This window comes from Candoia aspera, chromosome 3 (assembly GCF_035149785.1).
Source record: "Candoia aspera isolate rCanAsp1 chromosome 3, rCanAsp1.hap2, whole genome shotgun sequence".
NCBI lineage: Eukaryota > Metazoa > Chordata > Lepidosauria > Squamata > Boidae > Candoia > Candoia aspera.
The window spans coordinates 4,366,732-4,386,229 of NC_086155.1; the positions used below are offsets into that span (position 1 = coordinate 4,366,732).

At 44.0% G+C, this 19,498-nt stretch overlaps 1 protein-coding gene across 4 annotated transcripts in view; it reads left to right on the plus strand.

The window, feature by feature from the left end:
• Positions 1-19,498, plus strand: part of RTEL1 (regulator of telomere elongation helicase 1) — a 92,608-nt gene that overhangs the window by 69,996 nt on the left and 3,114 nt on the right. For 2 of the 4 annotated variants that reach the window (XM_063296874.1, XM_063296878.1), the window contains 8 exons: positions 961-1,056; positions 3,284-3,494; positions 4,017-4,154; positions 4,670-4,783; positions 6,846-7,091; positions 11,770-11,946; positions 13,348-13,470; positions 15,837-15,940. In XM_063296874.1, the coding sequence (XP_063152944.1) occupies positions 961-1,056; positions 3,284-3,494; positions 4,017-4,154; positions 4,670-4,783; positions 6,846-7,091; positions 11,770-11,946; positions 13,348-13,470; positions 15,837-15,940 (1,209 nt within the window). The remainder of the gene's footprint in view (positions 1-960; positions 1,057-3,283; positions 3,495-4,016; positions 4,155-4,669; positions 4,784-6,845; positions 7,092-11,769; positions 11,947-13,347; positions 13,471-15,836; positions 15,941-19,498) is intronic. The other 2 variants (XM_063296876.1, XM_063296877.1) reach the window with 2 other exon arrangements.

Here is a 19,498-nt window from a genome sequence, read left to right on the forward strand (position 1 = left end):
TTAAGACAGCCTTCATAAACGAGATGTCTTCTAGATCTGTTGCTTTTAAATTTCTGCACAGTTTTTAATGGGCTGATTTGGGTGTCTGGAATTGGCTGACTAACATTTGTTAAGGAAGGCAGCTTCAAAGCAATCCACAGGTCATCTCCTTTAAAACTTCTTAAACTGAAGGATGAGGCACGGTATAATATTTATTACATTGTAAGCTGCCTTGGGAAGCCTGTCGTCTAGAAGCTACATTAAATAAATCAAATGTATTTTTTAAACTAATCTTCTATAGTTGTCTTCCATTTGACTGAAGATAGTTGGAGTATCAGCAGAAACTCTCTAAACTGGTAGGGGCAGCCTGGATTAATCCTGGATTTTAAAGGATCAGGTTGCTTTCCGTTGAACTAATACAGAACTCTGATTCTCAAATTGATTAGGGATTTAAACATTTGCAGAAGAGGCTGAAAAAGCAAAATTCCCCTTCTTTTTTGCTCTACTGCTAATTGCACAACAGAAATGTTTCATTCAGCTGTTTTACCTGTTGCTAGCATATTTTTTGTCTCTCTCTCTGCTTTTTTCCCCTTCTGAGATGATTTTTCTTTTCTTTCTAGTTATTTCTGTACCTGCTCAAGTGTTTCAGTTAAAAAATAAAAAAAATATGGGGAGGATGTGGGAGAAGAAAGAAGATTGAATGCTTTTTGATCCTCAAGCGTCAGCATTTATTTCTCATGAGGGAAATCCCACTTGCCCTTATACTGGGTTTCTGTCTCCACAAAATCTCCACTGGTTATGCTTTGTTTTTCACCTTGATGGTTTTCCCCCAAATTGAATTGTTCCTTCACATGCCGTGGGATTCAGTGACAGTTTTTGGGGTATCCTGGAATAATCTCAGGAGAGGAATGCTTGCCTCTGCTACTGAAAATGTCCCCAGAGAAAACGAAGACATTGTTATTAACCGTGTTACTTTTGCAGACAAAGCGTTTGTCAACTCTGTCCCTTCAGTATGAAAAAAAACTCATTGATCAGCAGAAAGGCGGCAGGAAGAAAATCAAGATAGTCAGCAGTTTGGTATGTGGCACTTGCATCTGCTGTGAAAGGATACATTTGCAATAACCAGATTAGCTCCATCCTCACAACCTATTTGCCTTAATTACCCATTGTGGAGGAAAGGTCTTTTCCTCCCAAAGCCCTTAATATTCTTTATAGGGTCCTCATAAGAGCCAAGTTGTTACACTATCTTCATTATTCCACAGCTGTCGTGCTCATTTCGTCCACCCGTCCCCTTGTCTTTAGGAAACACAGATTGCCTGTGCAAACAAGTACATTAAGTTTTGTTTCCTCTTAAACATGTCCAGTTCCCAGATACCCTTCTGCTGGGTTTCTGCATATACTCCATAGGCTATAGATAGAGAAGTGCTTTTTTCCCCCCGTGTCTTTGCCTTAATACTCCATGTGCTTACAAGAGTTTGCTCTGATCCTTAGCACTGAGTAAAGTTTTTCCGCTGCAGCTATGATTCTCTTGGGTTGTTTTATTGGGCTCTTGAATTAAATTCCTCAGCACCTTTACTCCTCTGCATTGAACCATAAGCTAAGCAGGTAAGTTAGACTTGCACTACTCTGCATGCTAAGCTACCAGTAAACATGACTAGCATGTTGGGCAAATCAGCAGCTACGTTTCTCTGGTTTATCTGGTTAAGAACGTTAGTTGGAGACCACTACAATGGGCACATTCTGTCTGGAAGGGAGAAAACAGATGGAGCTTCCGTCTGTGCATTGGTGTTCCTCTATGTCCCTGTGTTGCCTCTGCAGGGGTTGTGCTGCCCCTGAAGGAGCAGATCCATGACTTGGGGTTCCTCCAAGTTGTAGCTCCTACTAGATAAGCAGATAGAGGATGTAGCCAGGGGGTCTTTGCCCAAGTTTGGCTGGTGGGCCAGTTGTGGCCTTACTTGGGGCGAAAGGATCTGACTACACTGGCTGATGCCCTCATCGCCACCCAGTTAGACTACTGCAATGTACTCTACATGGGGATGCCTTTGAAGTACCCTGAAGCTTCAGTTGGTTCAAAATGCAGTGCCCGGGTGCTCAGGGGTGCTGGCCGCTTACACCTACTCTGCAGACCCTGTGTTGGCTTCCCATTAGTTTACGAGTGCAATTTATGGTGCTGGCTTTAACCTACTGTATAAAGTCCTTTATGGCTTGGCACCAAGTTACCTGCAGGACCGTGTGTCTGCTCAGGAATTGGCCTGACCATCTTGATCATGCCAGGAGAGGCAGCTGACTGTCCTCCATTTTTGGGGAGGTCAGGAGTTCCAAAACCCAGAGGGTTTTTTCTCTAATGGGGTTGTGTCTGGAGTGGCCTTCTGCGGGAGGTTGCCTGCTCTCCAGAAACAGATGAAAACGGAGCTTTTCCAGAGAGTTTTGGGGGGTTCACACCAGGCACTATTTGCATTTTTATGCAATGTTACGTTATTCTCCTTTGTGAGCTGCCTATTTATGATGGCAGCAGGATATAAATCCAAACAATCAATCAATCACAGCATCTCTTTTTCAGCATCTGCCAAAAAAGCTCTAGGCTGGGCTGTGAAATCTCACTGCCATCTCTTGTTATACCAAGATTTAAGGAGTGGTGATACTTGCAGGGAAAGACAAGTCTGTCTCAGAGGCCAAGCACATGCATTGTCCCAGGGGATTACCCATTTAGAAAAGTAGAAAGGAAACAGGCCCAGATAAAAACTGATGGGGGTGAGAGAACTCACCGTGGTGAAATTCAGGAGAACTACAGGTTAGCATGATTAGACAAGCTTGAGCTGAAGGACTAAGAGTTCCTTTCACGTATGTGGACTCATCAGTATTTATTTCAGTATAGTTTTGCATAATAATCTTGGCTCTTTGCCCATAAAAGTAAAACATCTACTTTCTCCGCAAGGAACTATTTGGGGCCTTAAGGAAAAGGCAACATCAGATACACTCAGAAAAGTGTCTTGGGGGAAAACTGAGAAAGAGCTCGAAACGTTTCACGTTTTCTTTTTTCAAGTCTTAACTAGGCCATTATTCACAGAACGTGGATGCCTGCTAGAAAATTAGAATTAAGGATAACATTTAAAATATTTACTGGGGCATAAGTAGCAGTTGAGGTCCTGAAATTGAGCTTGTGAAATATCCAGAGAGGATTTGGACAGTGAAGATACTTAAGGGGAAGAAAAAAAAGACTGTCAAAGTTAGTCTTCCAATTGGTTCTAAAACATCTGGGCATACTTGGTAGAGAAAAAATAATCTCTCTCTCTCAACTTTACAGCAGACCAACGAGGTACCAGATTCCTCAGACCCCAAGAAAGCTAGAGCTGTGGTTTTTATTGCAACAGTGAAGCGGTCTCTGAGCCAGCTAAATTTTGATATATTTTCACGAGCCCTCCAACAGTACAAAAATTCAAATGATTTCAATGCTATGTTATCTCAGATGAGTGGAGTTTTCCTGAAAGACCGGAAAAACCATGTCCTAATGCGAGGTATTTTAAATGCCCTGGCTTCTCTCGTAGCAATTGTTTCAATGATTAAATGTGATTAAATGTGGAGTCTAAGCCAGCACTTTAACCTCTGCCCCAAAATGGCTTTCTTGGTGAATTAAGTTCTCTTGGTGGGGCCTGGAGATGCCTCCAGGAAAAAGGGCCTTAAGTGCCAGCTGATGGAAAGGACTGGTTGAGCAGCTAAGGTGGAAGAAATGCATCATGCCTGCTGGAGCGTCACAGGCATGGAGGACCCGCACACCATCTTAGTCTTCATTTCATCCCCAAACAACAAACATAGTGCTGTTGAAAATCATCGCTTTGCCCTTTTGGCAGCACAGTTTATAGGGTAGTGGGGGGGTCCACTGGCAGTAGCCTGCTCCAACACTGAATGGTTAACCACGTTTGACGAAGCACAGTGCTGGGTTTGCATGTGCTAAAACATAAGCATCTTGGGAGAAACAGGCCAGTGTGTGAGCCTGTTAACTGCTCTCATTAGCTCTCCCGCTATTTTGTACTTGCCAGAGTTTTACCAGTTTGTTCGGCCTCAGCACAAAAAGCAGTTTGACGAAGCCTGCTGTTCCCTGACCGGCGTTGGTTGCGGCTACAAACCGGAGCACAGCCTTCTGCAAGAAGAGAGATTGTTACTGGCTAAAAATGCAGGTGAGGCCCTCTTTGAGCACTTGGCAGCCCCACAGGAGTTGAAATGTTTTCTTAATAGAAGACACCACTTTCCCAGGAAAAGAGTAACAATGCCCTCTCCAGTGCAGAACTTCCTTCTCCAGCCTGTTGTTTTCAGTCTTTGTAGAGGCTTTAAGCTTCTCAGACAAACAGCAGAACAAAAGAGAACAAACGCACCTTAACGAGGGAAAAAGTCAGGCTGCCTTGCCCTCTTGCTTCATTAGTAAGGGCAGCTACCTGGGTTAAAGGGTCCTGGATCTTCCCTTGCCACCTGCTGTCAGCTGCGATCATTTAAGACGAGTAATCTCTTGCCTGTCGTGCCGAGCACCTCCGGGTGCATACAGCCTTGTTAAAACCAGCTAATAAGATTATTTCTTGGGTGGGTTCCATCATGCCTTGCATTCTGGTACATTTGTTATTTTTTGCTCCTAACCTGTTCCGAAGGTTTGCCCTCTGCCAGCCAGCCAGCATCTGTATCTGGTTCTGTTTGATCTTAGGACGACAGTGCGAGAAGAAAATGAGCTTTTTGGAAGATTCCTCCAGGCAGCTTAATTCTGTGCAGCATTTAAACAAAGGTGGATCCCACCTGACTGCTGAGTTAAATATGAAAGGTACTTGATTGATTGATTGATTGATTGATTGATCAAATTTATCACCGCCCATCTCCCAAAAGGGACTCTGGGCAGTTTACAATAAAACATAAATAAGAATATAAAACTGTAAAACACTATAATACATAATACAATAAATATAATAAAAACCTCGATGGCTGGAAGTTCTTTACGATTTGCAGGCAGAGCTGGTTCCTTCTAAGAAACTAACCCTCCCCAGGAATGGCTACTCTCCCTCCCGCCCCAGGCATAATTACAGAGCCAGGTCTTTAGCTGTTCCTTTCCATGCTTTAAATAAAGTACATAAGGCCTGATAATAGCTGTGGGGGGGTTTCGTTTCCAGTTCATCATTAAAACCGAACTCAGGTCACTACTCGCTGACGTTTATTAGGATGAAGCTAACTCAATAAGATTTTGAATTGAGGGAAAGGAATCTGTTAAATGCTCTTTCCAAGACATGCACCCGGAAGTACCTGTAACCATTCTGCTGTGAGTTATTCTTAATCATCCCATTTGTTACTCAAAGGATTGTGAGTCTGTATGTTTTTCCATTTTAGGAGGAAATGAAATGTTTTTGTTACTTTGAATTTAAATTAATAAAAAGTAAGACTTATAGCTTGAAGCAATAAACATTGTCCTCACTTTCGGCTTATTAATATAAGAGGATGACTCTGTTCCTCAGAAAGCACTGCACATGCTTCAACAATGCAGAAATGTATCACTTTATATCCTGTTTTGTTATTTAAAAAACTTAAGAACTGCTTCTGATATATGCAACAATAGTAAAGCTGTTAAAGAGGGTGTTAAGAACACAACCAAAGAGATTCAACTCTGGGTCTGCTTCTTCCAAGGAGTCTAAGGGCAAGGATGAAGAGGGGAAACTCAAAAAAGAAATAAAATTAATTGAACATTCCATTCACTTCTGAAATCTGTGTAGTTCTTGCTTCCTTAATCTTGCCTAGTTGCATTGGGCTTGGCATACTGTACAGCAGGACTATGCGCTTTTCAGATATTTAATTGGGAATCAAAGCACATCATGAAGCAGTCACAGTTACACCATGGAGAATTACTGTTAGGTAATAGAAAAGGTGGCAGCCTCGTGTGGCACAGAGTGGTAGGCGGCAGTGTTGCAACTGAAACTCTCCCCATGACCCGAGTTCGATCCCAGCGGAAGCTGGATTCTCGGGTGGCCGGCTCAGGTCGACGCAGCCTTCTGTCCTTCCAAGGTCAGTAAAGTGAGCACCCGGCTTGCTGGGGAAAGGTAATTACGACTGGGGAAGGCAATGGCAAACCACCCTGCTCTATAGTCTGCCAAGAAAACGTTGCAAAAGGGTCAAACATGATTTGGTGCTTGCACAGAGGACCTTTCACAATAGAAAAGGTACAGGGTCAGCCTGGATTACTGCAACACGCTCTACATGGGGCTATCCTTGAAGACCACCAGGAAGCTAAACTGGTCCAGAAAGCAGCCATGCAGTTATGGGCATTCCTCACTCTGCCCCTGTAACATCTCTGCTCCATGTGCTACACTGATTACCAATGAGATTCCAGGTGTTGGTCTTCACAAGTACATGCCATATGTGATGGATGGATGGATGGATGGATGGATTATCTACCATCAAGTTGGTGTCAACTCTTAACAGATAGACCTTCTCCAGGATGATCTGTCCTCAACCCTGTCCTCAACCTTCAAGTTTCCAACAGTGCACCCATCACTGCTGTAATCAAGTCCATCTTGTTGCCACTTGTCCTTTTCTTCTCTTTCTTTCCACCTTTCCCAGCATCAGAGCTTTCTCCAGAGAACTAGGTCTTCGCATAATGTGTCCAAAGTAATCTGTTTTCTCTGTTTTGCACTTTTTTAGTTTTTTCTTTAGTCCTGTACTCTAGCTTTTCTATATTCTATATTTTGTATTTTAACTATACTCTGAAAAATAATAAAGTTCTTTATTAAAAAAGAAATGCTTTACTCAGAGTGCAACTATTTCTGAGTAGTAGCAACAGAACATGCAGACACAAGTGAACGTGAGTAATTTCAGGAGCTCTGTTCTGTGTTTTATCTCAGGAGAAAGCTGTACCAAGGTCTCGGATGACTCCTCCAGAAGTTCGTTCAGTACTACGAAGGAGAACAGCCACCAGATAAATCTGTCAGCCTATTTAAGTGACCTCAAGAAGACTCTAGACAAAACCAGCTATAGTCGCTTTATTTCAGCACTCCTGGCGTACAAGAAGACAGATAACTATGACTCTGTAATATCTGTGGTGGCAGCCCTTACTACAGAAAAGCCAGAGCACTTTCATCTTCTACAGAGTAAGTGCCTGCCTGCCAGCCCTCCCAGGTAGACGAGACAGGAAACCTGAGCAGATGAGCTAATTCTATTTTATTGTCAGGCTACATTAACGGAATCTAGCAAGTCTAAATGTACAAATCTCCCACCGTCCCTATTTACCGCCTGAGTGGTCTGGGCAGGCCCTTCCTGAGTTTCTTCCTCTGGCCGTTACCCTGTTGCGGGCTCCTTTCTCTTTTATCCGATCGTTCCCTAGGCGGCATCTCTCCCCCACCCCACCTTCCAGGGTCCCCCTCACATTCCGTCCCACTGCCCAGCTGTTTTTAGAGTAAGCTGAACTCTTCCCATCCGTACCCCGTTAAGCCCAGTCCATTATGGTTCACGTGGGGGAATAGAATGCATTGCCCTCCTCAAGGAACTGTGCAACACCTCGACTCTCTTGTAGTGAAAGAGATCAGACAGCTTCAGCCCAGAGCGTGCTTCCTGTGCTTTGACTTTCCTCTGGGGCAGCCATTCCCAGAACCTAGATTGCAAGACATCCGCTTACCTGTAGCAAGAATTAATTTAATTAATTGTATGAGTCCAAAGTACTTCTGCACAGGGACAGCTGCCCAGGGAAGTCACCTCTGGGGGTTGCTCATTCTACCATAAGCAAACATCAGGCATGGTTGGATTATTTAATCCTTCTGATGTAGACTTCACATCAAGAAGCTCACATGAAACCCAGCGTATTCCCACTCAAGGTGTGAAAACTGTGTCTCGGCTCCCTGCTTTTGGGTGACATCACTTTGGCATTAGGAATTGTTACTGTCCAATGTTGAAGGAAGGTTTGGTTCTCCCTGAAGCCTACCAGGCCATCGCTGGAAGCAGGTGTGCTCTAGTGACTCAGGAATCACGGGGTGTATTTTCTGTAAAGACATGCTAGCGATTATTGCAATGTAAGGTAAATACTTGTGAGTATGACTCTTGATGGTTTTGTGGACTTGTTACAACAGTGGATCATCATTGTATGCATTCCAAAAGAGGGATCAGTTCTCTGTCCAGTCATCAATTCCTCTGCTGAACATCAGATGTGAAAAATATCCATTATTATTTCTGATTTCTGCTTTACCCTTTAATTTTAATTCAGTATCTAAGTAAAGCTATTTTTCCCATAATTCCCATAAATTGACAGCACATTGTCCTGTAATTTGGAGATAGGAAATGGATTAAATAAATAATGTAAGCCCTAAACGAGGCGTATCAGTCTAGCATCTAAAATGTAGGGATCAGCTTGACACACTTTGGAATGGATTTCTTACCCCAAGGTCGTCATGAACTGGTGAGTTACTTTATTTCTGTGCCAGAAAACGGATTGAAAGCATTTACTCCCTTCGGACTCTTAAAAAAAGATCAGAATGGTAGATATACAAAGAGTGATTCACCTCCTGCAGGGCACAATTTGATAGGGAAGGAGATTTAATTGTAATTGCAACTTTGGTTCCCTCAGCTATAAAAAAAGAAAGCAAATCCTTTTGCAAGACTTGCCCATTCGTCATATTTACTGTTTTAAGACTTCCTTACAGCTAGAAACAAAAGCCTGTTGTAGATTAGGGCAGAGAAACAAGGGACCATCTTCTGAAAAGGCCAACACGCTAGTTGGAGGGGTGGCCATCGGCTACGTATCATAGGCCACAAGAGGCCCCAAGGCCTTGTGTGGGTACGGGGGTAGAGTGCTCTTTGGAACCCCCTCAGGCTGTGATTGCCGAAAGCCAAAAGCACGCTTTCCCACAATTTCAAGAGGGGAAACGGATAAACACTGCAGCATAAGCCCTAAAATGGGCCTATCAGTTTACTAACCGAACCTTTGGCACGGTGCCGCCCAAACAGCCCCCTCCCCGGATGTTAAGGACTGTGTGGAGGAGGCGGCCTATCTTGAACAGACCCACATACGTTTAACTCAAAGGGAAAGCCAGTGGGAGTTTGCCAGAGCAGCTCAGTGGAGCAGCTGAAGCAGGAATCCCTCACCAATGTTCTACGTAAATAAACAGCATGTGCCAGGCCACCCTGAAAGTTCAAGAAGAAGTAAAAGTGTTTTTAAAACAAAAGAAGTGAGGATGGACAGGCAGAGTTTTGTCTGCAGTAATGGCCCGCAATGCTTGTAGCTGTTTGTTTATTGGCCTGAAAATTACAGTGGATGACGGTCTCCTGGAAGCAAGAGGCACGGAGGATATTCTGCACGACTGGAACTCAGAAACAGTTCTCAGGCTGTCGCCGGGAGTGGCTGTGTGTGTCTTTCAGTGTGAAGGCGAACAGCTTCTCCTGCTCTCTACCCAAAATCCATATTTAAGTAAAGCTTATATAGCCCACCTTTACCGATGAACAAAAATGAGACCATCTGTGCTTAATCTTACTATCTAAAAAGGCACAACAGAGAAGGGGAAGTGCTAATTCTCAATGCTGTGCTTTGTTCTCTGAAGGTCTGTTGGGGGGCCCTGGGAAGGAATCAAAGACGGTGACCTGGCTTTCCTTCTCCCCCTCTCCCGCCATCATGCGCTTCAGTGGTCGCTTCGATCCCTGTCAGGGGAGAAGCAAAGCCTGATGGAGCTGAAAGTGGCCTGCCTTCTCTCTTGCCGTAGAATCATAGAATGCATCAATGGGAAGGACCTTATAATAAGGCTGGGCAATGCTTCAGGTTCAATTTAGAAGAGGTGCTTTTGGATGCACAGGAGCATGAATGCAGTCTTTCAAAGCAGTTGAAGACTGTAGTTCAAAACTGCAGAGTTCAAAAAAACTGCAGTTTTTCAAAGCAGGTGCTTTGTTTTCCAGAATTGCACGGTTGCATGGCCATACCTTATAGATCATCTTATCCAAGCCCCTGCCCAGGGTAGGATCCCTATACTTGGTAGACTGTTCCACTGTTTAACAGTGGGTTCATCTTAAATTTCTCAGGAAAAGATGACTCGCTTAGGAAAGACGACTACTACCTCTTGTTTTTGCTTTTTTCTCTGAATTTGTATCTTCGCCGCCTCCCGGCAATTTATTTGTTGTTGTTTATTCGTTCAATCACTTCCGACTCTTCGTGACTTCATGGACCAGCCCACGTCAGAACTTCCTGTCGGTTGTCAACACCCCCAGCTCCCCCAGGGACGAGTCCATCACCTTTAGAATATCATCCATCCATCTTGCCCCTGGTCGGCCTCCCTTCCTTTTGCCCTCCATTCTCCCTAGCATCAGCATCTTCTCCAGGGTGTCCTGTCTTCTCATTATGTGGCCAGAGTACTTCAGTTTTGCCTTTAATATTCCCTCAAGCGAGCAGTCTGGCTTTATTTCCTGGAGGATGAACTGGTTTGATCTTCTTGCAGTCCAAGGCACTCTCAGGATTTTCCTCCAACACCACAGTTCCAAAGCATCCATCTTCCTTCGCTCAGCCTTCCTTATGGTCCAGCTCTCGCAGCCATATGTTACTACGGGGAACACCATTGCTTTAACGATGCGGACCTTTGTTGTCAGTGTGATGTCTCTGCTCTTAACTATTTTATCGAGATTTGTCACTGCTCTTCTCCCAAGGATTAAGCGTCTTCTGATTTCCTGACTGCAGTCAGCATCTGCAGTAATCTTCGCACCTAGAAATACAAAGTCTTTCACTGCTTCTACATTTTCTCCCTCTATTTGCCAGTTATCAATCAAGCTGGTTGCCATAATCTTGGTTTATTTCAGGTTTAGCTGCAAGCCAGCTTTTGCACTTTCTTCTTTCACCTTCATCATAAGGCTCCTCAGTTCCTCTTCGCTTTCAGCCATCAAAGTGGTATCATCTGCATATCTGAGATAGTTAATGTTTCTTCCCGCGATTTTAACTCCAGCCTTGGATTCCTCAAGCCCAGCATGTCGCATGATGTGTTCTGCATACAAGTTGAATAGGTAGGGTGAGAGTATACAGCCCTGCCGTACTCCTTTCCCAATCTTAAACCAGTCTGTTGTTCCGTGGTCTGTTCTTACTGTTGCTACTTGGTCGTTATACAGATTCTTCAGGAGGCAGACAAGATGACTTGGTATCCCCATACCACTAAGAACTTGCCACAATTTGTTCTGGTCCACACAGTCAAAGGCTTTAGAATAGTCAATAAAACAGAAATAGATGTTCTTCTGAAACTCCCTGGCTTTTTCCATTATCCAGCGGATATTGGCAATTTGGTCCCTAGTTCCTCTGCCTTTTCTAAACCCAGCTTGTACATCTGGCATGAAATTTATTAGCAGGAATGAATAAATGATGTCACATGCCCTAAGAGCTATAAAGTACTTACAGGGCTTTATCTAGTCTGCTCATCAGGAGCCCATTTTCTCTGGTCCCATTGACCTTTGTGGGGGGGAATTTCCTCAGTTTCCAGAAGAGTTTCCAGACTGAAGAGAGAGACAGATTTTGCCTCCTCATATTTCCATACTTCAACCTTGCCCTCCCAAGAGAATGTTCCGTGGTTTAATCCATTCCTGACTGCAATTACATAGTTTCAGCAGATTAGAAAACACTCCTCCATCTCTCAAGGTTAACTTCTGTGTGAACCTAAATGCACAGTTTAAACAGCTGCGGAGAGAGGCGGTGTTGATTCGCCTGGCAATTCGGTGGAAGTAATCAGGTCAGAAGAGTTCTTTGTTTAAAAAGCTAAAACGTGTTCTCTTTTTCCTTGGAACTCATTGGCTTATGTTTATTACTTTCACTGATAGGATTCTCCATGTTTGTCCGCCCACATCATAAGAAACAGTTCATACAGATGTGCAGAGAGCTGATGGGGGCGGCTTGCCCTGGGGAAAACAAGGAGACCTGTTCTGTTGGGCCAGAGCTTTCATACTGCACTGTGGAAGACAGCGAAATTCAGGATACAGCTGCCCGACAATGCCCAGGTTTACAGTGCTGCTGTTATTGGCATTTCCATGTTCATTTTTAAAGTGCTGTATCTTAATTTGAAAATATTTTTAAAAATCAGGATGCAGTTGAGCTTTCTGCATTCTCTGACAAAGTTCTTAATGGTCATTTTTGTTTCATTAGCTGAAGTGACAGAATAATACTCAATAAGCCTTGGAATGCCCCAGAGATTTCAGAATTACAAGTAGAATTCCTACCACAAACTCATGAAGGGGGCTAAAAGAAGCTCAAGGCTTCTGAAAGAAAACCCTTCACACCGTTGCATATTCTTGGTACAGTAAATAGCTTAGTAGGCATTGCTAGGCATATCATGTAGGGCTGGGCTGATAGAGGAAAAAGCATCCAGTGACAGCAGGGAGTCCTTTTAGCCTCCCTAGCTGACGACAGGATGGGATGTGCAGGTGAGAGGAGAATATCACGATTTATTTTTATGGTTTTAATTGTCAATTTTATTGTAAACCATCCGCAGTCCCCCTTTTGGGGGGAGATGGGCGGTGGTAGAAATTTGAAGAACAAATAAATAAATATCCAGTAGGGTTCTGACAAGTGAGCTGTTTCCTCTCACTAGCTCAGTGTTAGGACAACTTTTTGGAGTTGGCATATCATAAGTTCTCACCCAAAATTAGCACAAACAAAAAATCAGAGCAGCAGGTAGACAGATTAATACTTCCTAGATTGCTTTTATTTAGTTCAGATGGTGAGGACAAAACAATAAAAGAAAACCCACCGAAAGAAATAATTTACTCTTAATTTTTGGTTATGCAGATTTTTCTTTAATTGTAAAAATTCTTCACAGACAACTGAAAGCTGAGAAAATATACACTCAACGTATCATAACATTACTTATAATATAATTACTTACAAGCAAATGGACTTTTTTATTGCAACCCATCTTGAACATTAGAAAGTTGAGATGCAAATGCATAAATTAAAGACAAAAATTTAACTGTATATAAGATATACACAAGTGACATATATGCAAATAAACTCCCATGGATAAAAAGAAAACTTGCACATGGTAAGTTTTTTTTTGGTTTTTTTTTTGCCAGTCCATGGTATCATTTATTTAAACACTTAAGAAATCCACAGCCCGGTGTGACTTTTCTTTCATACTTACATATCAGAAGTAGCTAACCTTTTCAGGCAGTGTTATAACCTTAATCTAATTCAGATGGCCAAAATTCTGCAAGATCACCAAAGCTTTGTCAGTCTCACCTATCAGATTTCTGTAATTCTGCTTTAAAAAAAGAGATCAAAACAAACCAGCCTGGAGGTTCCGCGGGTGTCATTTGGGTGCGTTGTGAGTGCTGCATAGCCAGCCCTGGCTGAACGGAGTCATGCACGCTCTTGGGGATGTGATCGCGCAATATCTTCTGCAGGTGCTTCCAAGGATGGGAGACTAGAACAGCTCCAAGATCCAGACTCACAGGAGATCGAGGGAGGACCCAGCAGAGTACGAGAACCCACAGATGACGGCAGCCTGCCTATCTCCCCAGTAGGTGGTAGGTATCTTTAGGTCAAGTAGTGCCCTTCCTTCTAAAAAGAGTTTCTGAACCGCAGCAGCTCTAAGATGTGCAGACTTCAACTCCCAGAATTCCCCAGCCAGCACTCTGGGAGTTGAAGTCCACTCGTCTTAGAGCTGCTGCGGTTCAGAAACACTGCCCTAAAAGAAGGCTCATCGGCTACATGGGAAATTCAGATGGAATGCCGCAGGTCACGCATGGCAGTGCAGACTAAAACCTGTGTTGCGCACCTTCAGCTAAGGGGTCAAGGTGAATAGGTGGAAAAGATTTTTCTTCCTCAGGTAAGTGTTTGCACAAAACTGAAAAATTATTGTTAGATTTTTATCCTGTGTTTTCTATATATATCTAATTCAAGGTAGCAAACATAGCTGTCCTGACTAAGCAAGGACCCCACCGAGACGAGGATGAAGTCCCTAGTGCTTTATTATTGCTATTGTAGACAGAAAATCCTACCCAGCTGAAGGAGTGTGGGAAAACCCAGACAGATAAACCTCAAGAGTCAAGGCGGGTCTGTTCTGTGTCTCTAAACTACGCATGCGTTTTTGTCCCTGGATAGGGGCCCCCTCCTGCTCACCCTCAGAACTCATGACATCAGCTAATACTTCTGCTTCCTATTTTCCCCACAACAACAACCCTGTGAGGTGGGCTGGGCTGAGAGAGAGGGACTGGCCCAAGGTCACCCAGCTGGCTTTCATGCCTCAGGCAGGACTAGAACTCTCAGTCTCCTGGTTTCTAGCCTTGAACCTTGACCGCTAGGCCAAACTGGCTCTCTGTTTTGTTTTGAACCCAGAACAAAACACGGTGTTCTGGAAATTCTGCCCAACCATTTCAGGTCAGCCACCGTTCAGCAGAAGTGAGACCCAAAACAGTCTGGTCCTGAGTTTCAGAAAAAACAAAACCCAGATAGGATGAGGAGGACAAGGTTGGCAAGTGTCCTTTCTCTTCCCTTCTCGTCAGCTACCAGCATGGCCTATCCCGCCTCTGTTGCTTTTCCAGTCCCCCAAACCACTTCTGCCTAGACTAGGTCTAGTTTGTTCCATGCAGTGACCAAAACATCTGAAATAAGTATGTTTTGGTCCAGGCATGAGCCATAAAAAATGGTGGTTCTGTCTAGACAGCACGTTGCACATTCCTTGCCAATTGTCCTAACAGTGAGAATCACAATGAGACAAGGAGTAGGTCTCTAGTGTTTATTACTGCTACATAACAGAATCCTAACAAACTGAATAAGCGTGGGAAAACCCAGACAGATAAACCCCAAAAGCTAAGGCGGGCCTGATCTGTGTCTCTTTGAATGGCTGCTTAATTCCTCAGTACTACGCATGCATTTTCCACCCTGGATGAGAGCCCCTTCCTGCTCGCCATCATTACTCATGACACCAATAATTTGGAGACAGCTGTCAATTTCAGTAGAGTTGCCTTCCCCAGCTGGTGCCTTCCAGGTGTGTTGGAATGCCATCATCCCAGCCAACACAGCCCAACATTAAACCACTTTCCACTGGAAATTGTAATCCCAATACTTGCAAGGCTACCTGTTTTAAGAAGGCTGATTTAGATAGTGAGAAACCAGGTGGCCCAATGGCCTGTTCCAACATTCAGGATAGGCTTGTACATCCGGCTGAGAGTTAGGGGGTTCTCTATCGTTATCACTTTTGAAAGTGCCAAAATTTGAGAAGTGGGAACTTCCTTTGGTCAGTGTAATCAGAGAGCCTCCTTATTTTATGGATTCATTGTTATGTGTTGCAAGAGATTGAGATTCTGCCTTAAAACAGTCTGATAATTATGCTGCAGTGGAGTGGGGGTAATCAGATTATTTATTATATTTTTTGTCCTGCTTGAGGTCTGCCAGACCAGCTGGTATCAAGTCTGATAAACTAAAATGAAAAAAAAAAAAAAGGAAAAGGAAAAAGAAAAAGAAAGGCAGAAAATAAATTCTTCCAGGCCACAATAAAGTTGTGGACTTTTATATTCCATCTGAGAACCTGCCTTATCAAGCTTTGATGGTACTTGTTCCCTTGGCCGAGTTACAAGCATGTAATTTCTCTTTCCTTCTGGCTGCTGGATGGCAGTAAGTAGGTAAGTAGGTGGTTTTCCTCTTGCCACTTTTTTGTGGATAGGGAACTTCCCAATAGCTTTGGTCCTCTGGTCAGGATCCAAGATCAGCATGGGCTTCTGTTTGGTTCTGCAGTCTGGAAACCATTATATCTAAGTATGTGAAGTATTACTGTGACCTTGTTGGCATTTTATCTGTGTTTGAAGTGCTTGAACAGCAGAAAGAATCTGCAAGGTCAAAGGATCGGTCTGGTTTGAAGGCCAGATTATTCCTCTTTCTTTTCCCTGCTTAGGTGGCTATCAGTGTGTTAAATGCCGGTCTGAGCATGGTGTGCCCTTTAAGTGCCAGCGGTGCTCCTTCACGTGTTGCAACAAATGCTGGGAGAGTTCCTTGAAGGTTGGCCCTCATTTTCTAAGCTTGTTTTGCCTTTTGTCCTACCTGCATCAGCGGATATCAACTTGCATGCTCTTGAAGCGCAACAGAATTCCCTCACTGTATTTCTGCAGGGCATGATTCCACTTCCCTGTACTTGTATGTGACTTAAATCACCCAGAAGGGAAGCAGGAACCCAGAACTCGAGTTGTTACATTTCCCTTCTCTTGCAGCTTGCCTTTTGGCTGGATGCAGTTTGGGAATTCATTCACCCTGATATATTTAATGGGAGAAGCGATCCTGAATCTTTGGATGTAAGAAAGCTGATTCAGGAAGCCAAAGAAGACACAACATTACACACAGATGACTCTCTGATGCTTGTCATCATTAACCAGAAACCCACGGGGGTGGGGGGGTACGTGATCAGGATGGGCTCCTTCCCTGGAGCGGCTCTTGGTGCTACAGGCTTTCATACCCAGATAAACTATTATTGTTCTTTATTCGTTTAGTCGCTTCCGACTCTTCGTGACTTCATGGACCAGCCCACGCCAGAGCTTCCTGTCGGTTGTCAACACCCCCAGCTCCCCCAGGGACGAGTCCGTCACCTCTAGAATATCATCCATCCACCTTGCCCTTGGTCGGCCCCTCTTCCTTTTGCCCTCCACTCTCCCCAGCATCAGCATCTTCTCCAGGGTGTCCTGTCTTCTCATGATGTGGCCAGAGTACTTCAGTTTTGCCTTTAATACCATTCCCTCAAGCGAGCAGTCTGGCTTTATTTCCTGGAGGATGGACTGGTTTGATCTTCTGGCAGTCCAAGGCACTCTCAGAATTTTCCTCCAACACCACAGTTCCAAAGCATAGATCTTCCTTCTCTCAGCCTTCCTTATGGTCCAGCTCTCGCAGCCATATGTTACTACGGGGAACACCATGGCTTTAACTGTGCGGACCTTTGTTGTCAGTGTGATGTCTCTGCTCTTAACTATTTTATCGAGATTGGTCATTGCTCTTCTCCCAAGGATTAAGCGTCTTCTGATTTCCTGACTGCAGTCAGCATCTGCAGTAATCTTTGCACCTAGAAATACAAAGTCTTTCACTGCCTCTAACGTTTTCTCCCTCTATTTGCCAGTTATCAATCAAGCTGGTTGCCATAATCTTGGTTTATTTCAGGTTTAGCTGCAAGCCAGCTTTTGCACTTTCTTCTTTCACCTTCATCATAAGGCTCCTCAGTTCCTCTTCACTTTCAGCCATCAAAGTGGTATCATCTGCATATCTGAGATTGTTAATGTTTCTTCCCGCAATTTTAACTGCAGCCTTGGATTCCTCAAGGCCAGCTTGTCGCATGATGTGTTCTGCGTACAAGTTGAATAGGTAGGGTGAGAGTGTACAGCCCTGCCGTACTCCTTTTCCAATCTTAACCAGTCCGTTGTTCCGTGGTCTGTTCTTACTGTTGCTACTTGGTCGTTATACAGATCCTTCAGGAGGCAGACAAGAGACTGGGTATCCCCATACCACTAAGAACTTGCCACAATTTGTTATGGTCCACACAGTCAAAGGCTTTAGAATAGTCAGTAAAACAGAAATAGATGTTTTTCTGAAACTCCCTGGCTTTTTCCATTATCCAGCGGATATTGGCAATTTGGTCCCTAGTTCCTCTGCCTTTTCTAAACCCAGCTTGTACATCTGGCATGAAATTTATTAGCAGGAATGAATAAATGATGTCACATGCCCTAAGAGCTATAAAGTACTTACAGGGCTTTATCTAGTCTGCTCATCAGGAGCCCATTTTCTCTGGTCCCATTGACCTTTGTGGGGGGGAATTTCCTCAGTTTCCAGAAGAGTTTCCAGACTGAAGAGAGAGACAGATTTTGCCTCCTCATATTTCCATACTTCAACCTTGCCCTCCCAAGAGAATGTTCCGTGGTTTAATCCATTCCTGACTGCAATTACATAGTTTCAGCAGATTAGAAAACACTCCTCCATCTCTCAAGGTTAACTTCTGTGTGAACCTAAATGCACAGTTTAAACAGCTGCGGGGAGAGGCGGTGTTGATTCGCCTGGCAATTCGGTGGAAGTAATCAGGTCAGAAGAGTTCTTTTGGATGCACAGGAGCATGAATGCAGTCTTTCAAAGCAGTTGAAGACTGTAGTTCAAAACTGCAGAGTTCAAAAAAACCGCAGTTTTTCAAAGCAGGTGCTTTGTTTTCCAGAATTGCACGGTTGCATGGCCATACCTTATGGATCATCTTATCCAAGCCCCTGCCCAGGGTAGGATCCCTATACTTGGTAGACTGTTCCACTGTTTAACAGTGGGTTCATCTTAAATTTCTCAGGAAAAGATGACTCACTTAGGAAAGACGACTACTACCTCTTGTTTTTGCTTTTTTCTCTGAATTTGTATCTTCGCCGCCTCCCGGCAATTTATTTGTTGTTGTTTATTCATTCAATCACTTCCGACTCTTCATGACTTCATGGACCAGCCCACGTCAGAACTTCCTGTCGGTTGTCAACACCCCCAGCTCCCCCAGGGACGAGTCCGTCACCTTTAGAATATCATCCATCCATCTTGCCCCTGGTCGGCCCCCCTTCTTTTTGCCCTCCACTCTCCCTAGCATCAGCATCTTCTCCAGGGTGTCCTGTCTTCTCATTATGTGGCCAGAGTACTTCAGTTTTGCCTTTAATATTCCCTCAAGCGAGCAGTCTGGCTTTATTTCCTGGAGGATGGACTGGTTTGATCTTCTTGCAGTCCAAGGCACTCTCAGAATTTTCCTCCAACACCACAGTTCCAAAGCATCGATCTTCCTTCGCTCAGCCTTCCTTATGGTCCAGCTCTCGCAGCCATATGTTACTACGGGGAACACCATTGCTTTAACTATGTGGACCTTTGTTGTCAGTGTGATGTCTCTGCTCTTAACTATTTTATCGAGATTTGTCATTGCTCTTCTCCCAAGGATTCAGCGTCTTCTGATTTCCTGACTGCAGTCAGCATCGGTAGTAATCTTCGCACCTAGAAATACAAAGTCTTTCACTGCTTCTACGTTTTCTCCCTCTATTTGCCAGTTATCAATCAAGCTGGTTGCCATGATCTTGGTTTTTTTGAGGTTTAGCTGCAAGCCAGCTTTTGCACTTTCTTCTTTCACCTTCATCATAAGGCTCCTCAGTTCCTCTTCGCTTTCAGCCATCAAAGTGGTATCGTCTGCATATCTGAGATTGTTAATGTTTCTTCCAGCGATTTTAACTCCAGCCTTGGGTTCCTCAAGCCCAGCATGTCGCATGATGTGTTCTGCGTACAAGTTGAATAGGTAGGGTGAGAGTATACAGCCCTGCCGTACTCCTTTCCCAATCTTAAACCAGTCCGTTTTTCCGTGGTCTGTTCTTACTGTTGCTACTTGGTCGTTATACAGATCCTTCAGGAGGCAGACAAGATGACTTGGTATCCCCATACCACAAAGAACTTGCCACAATTTGTTATGGTCCACACAGTCAAAGGCTTTAGAATAGTCAATAAAACAGAAATAGATGTTCTTCTGAAACTCCCTGGCTTTTTCCATTATCCAGCGGATATTGGCAATTTGGTCCCTAGTTC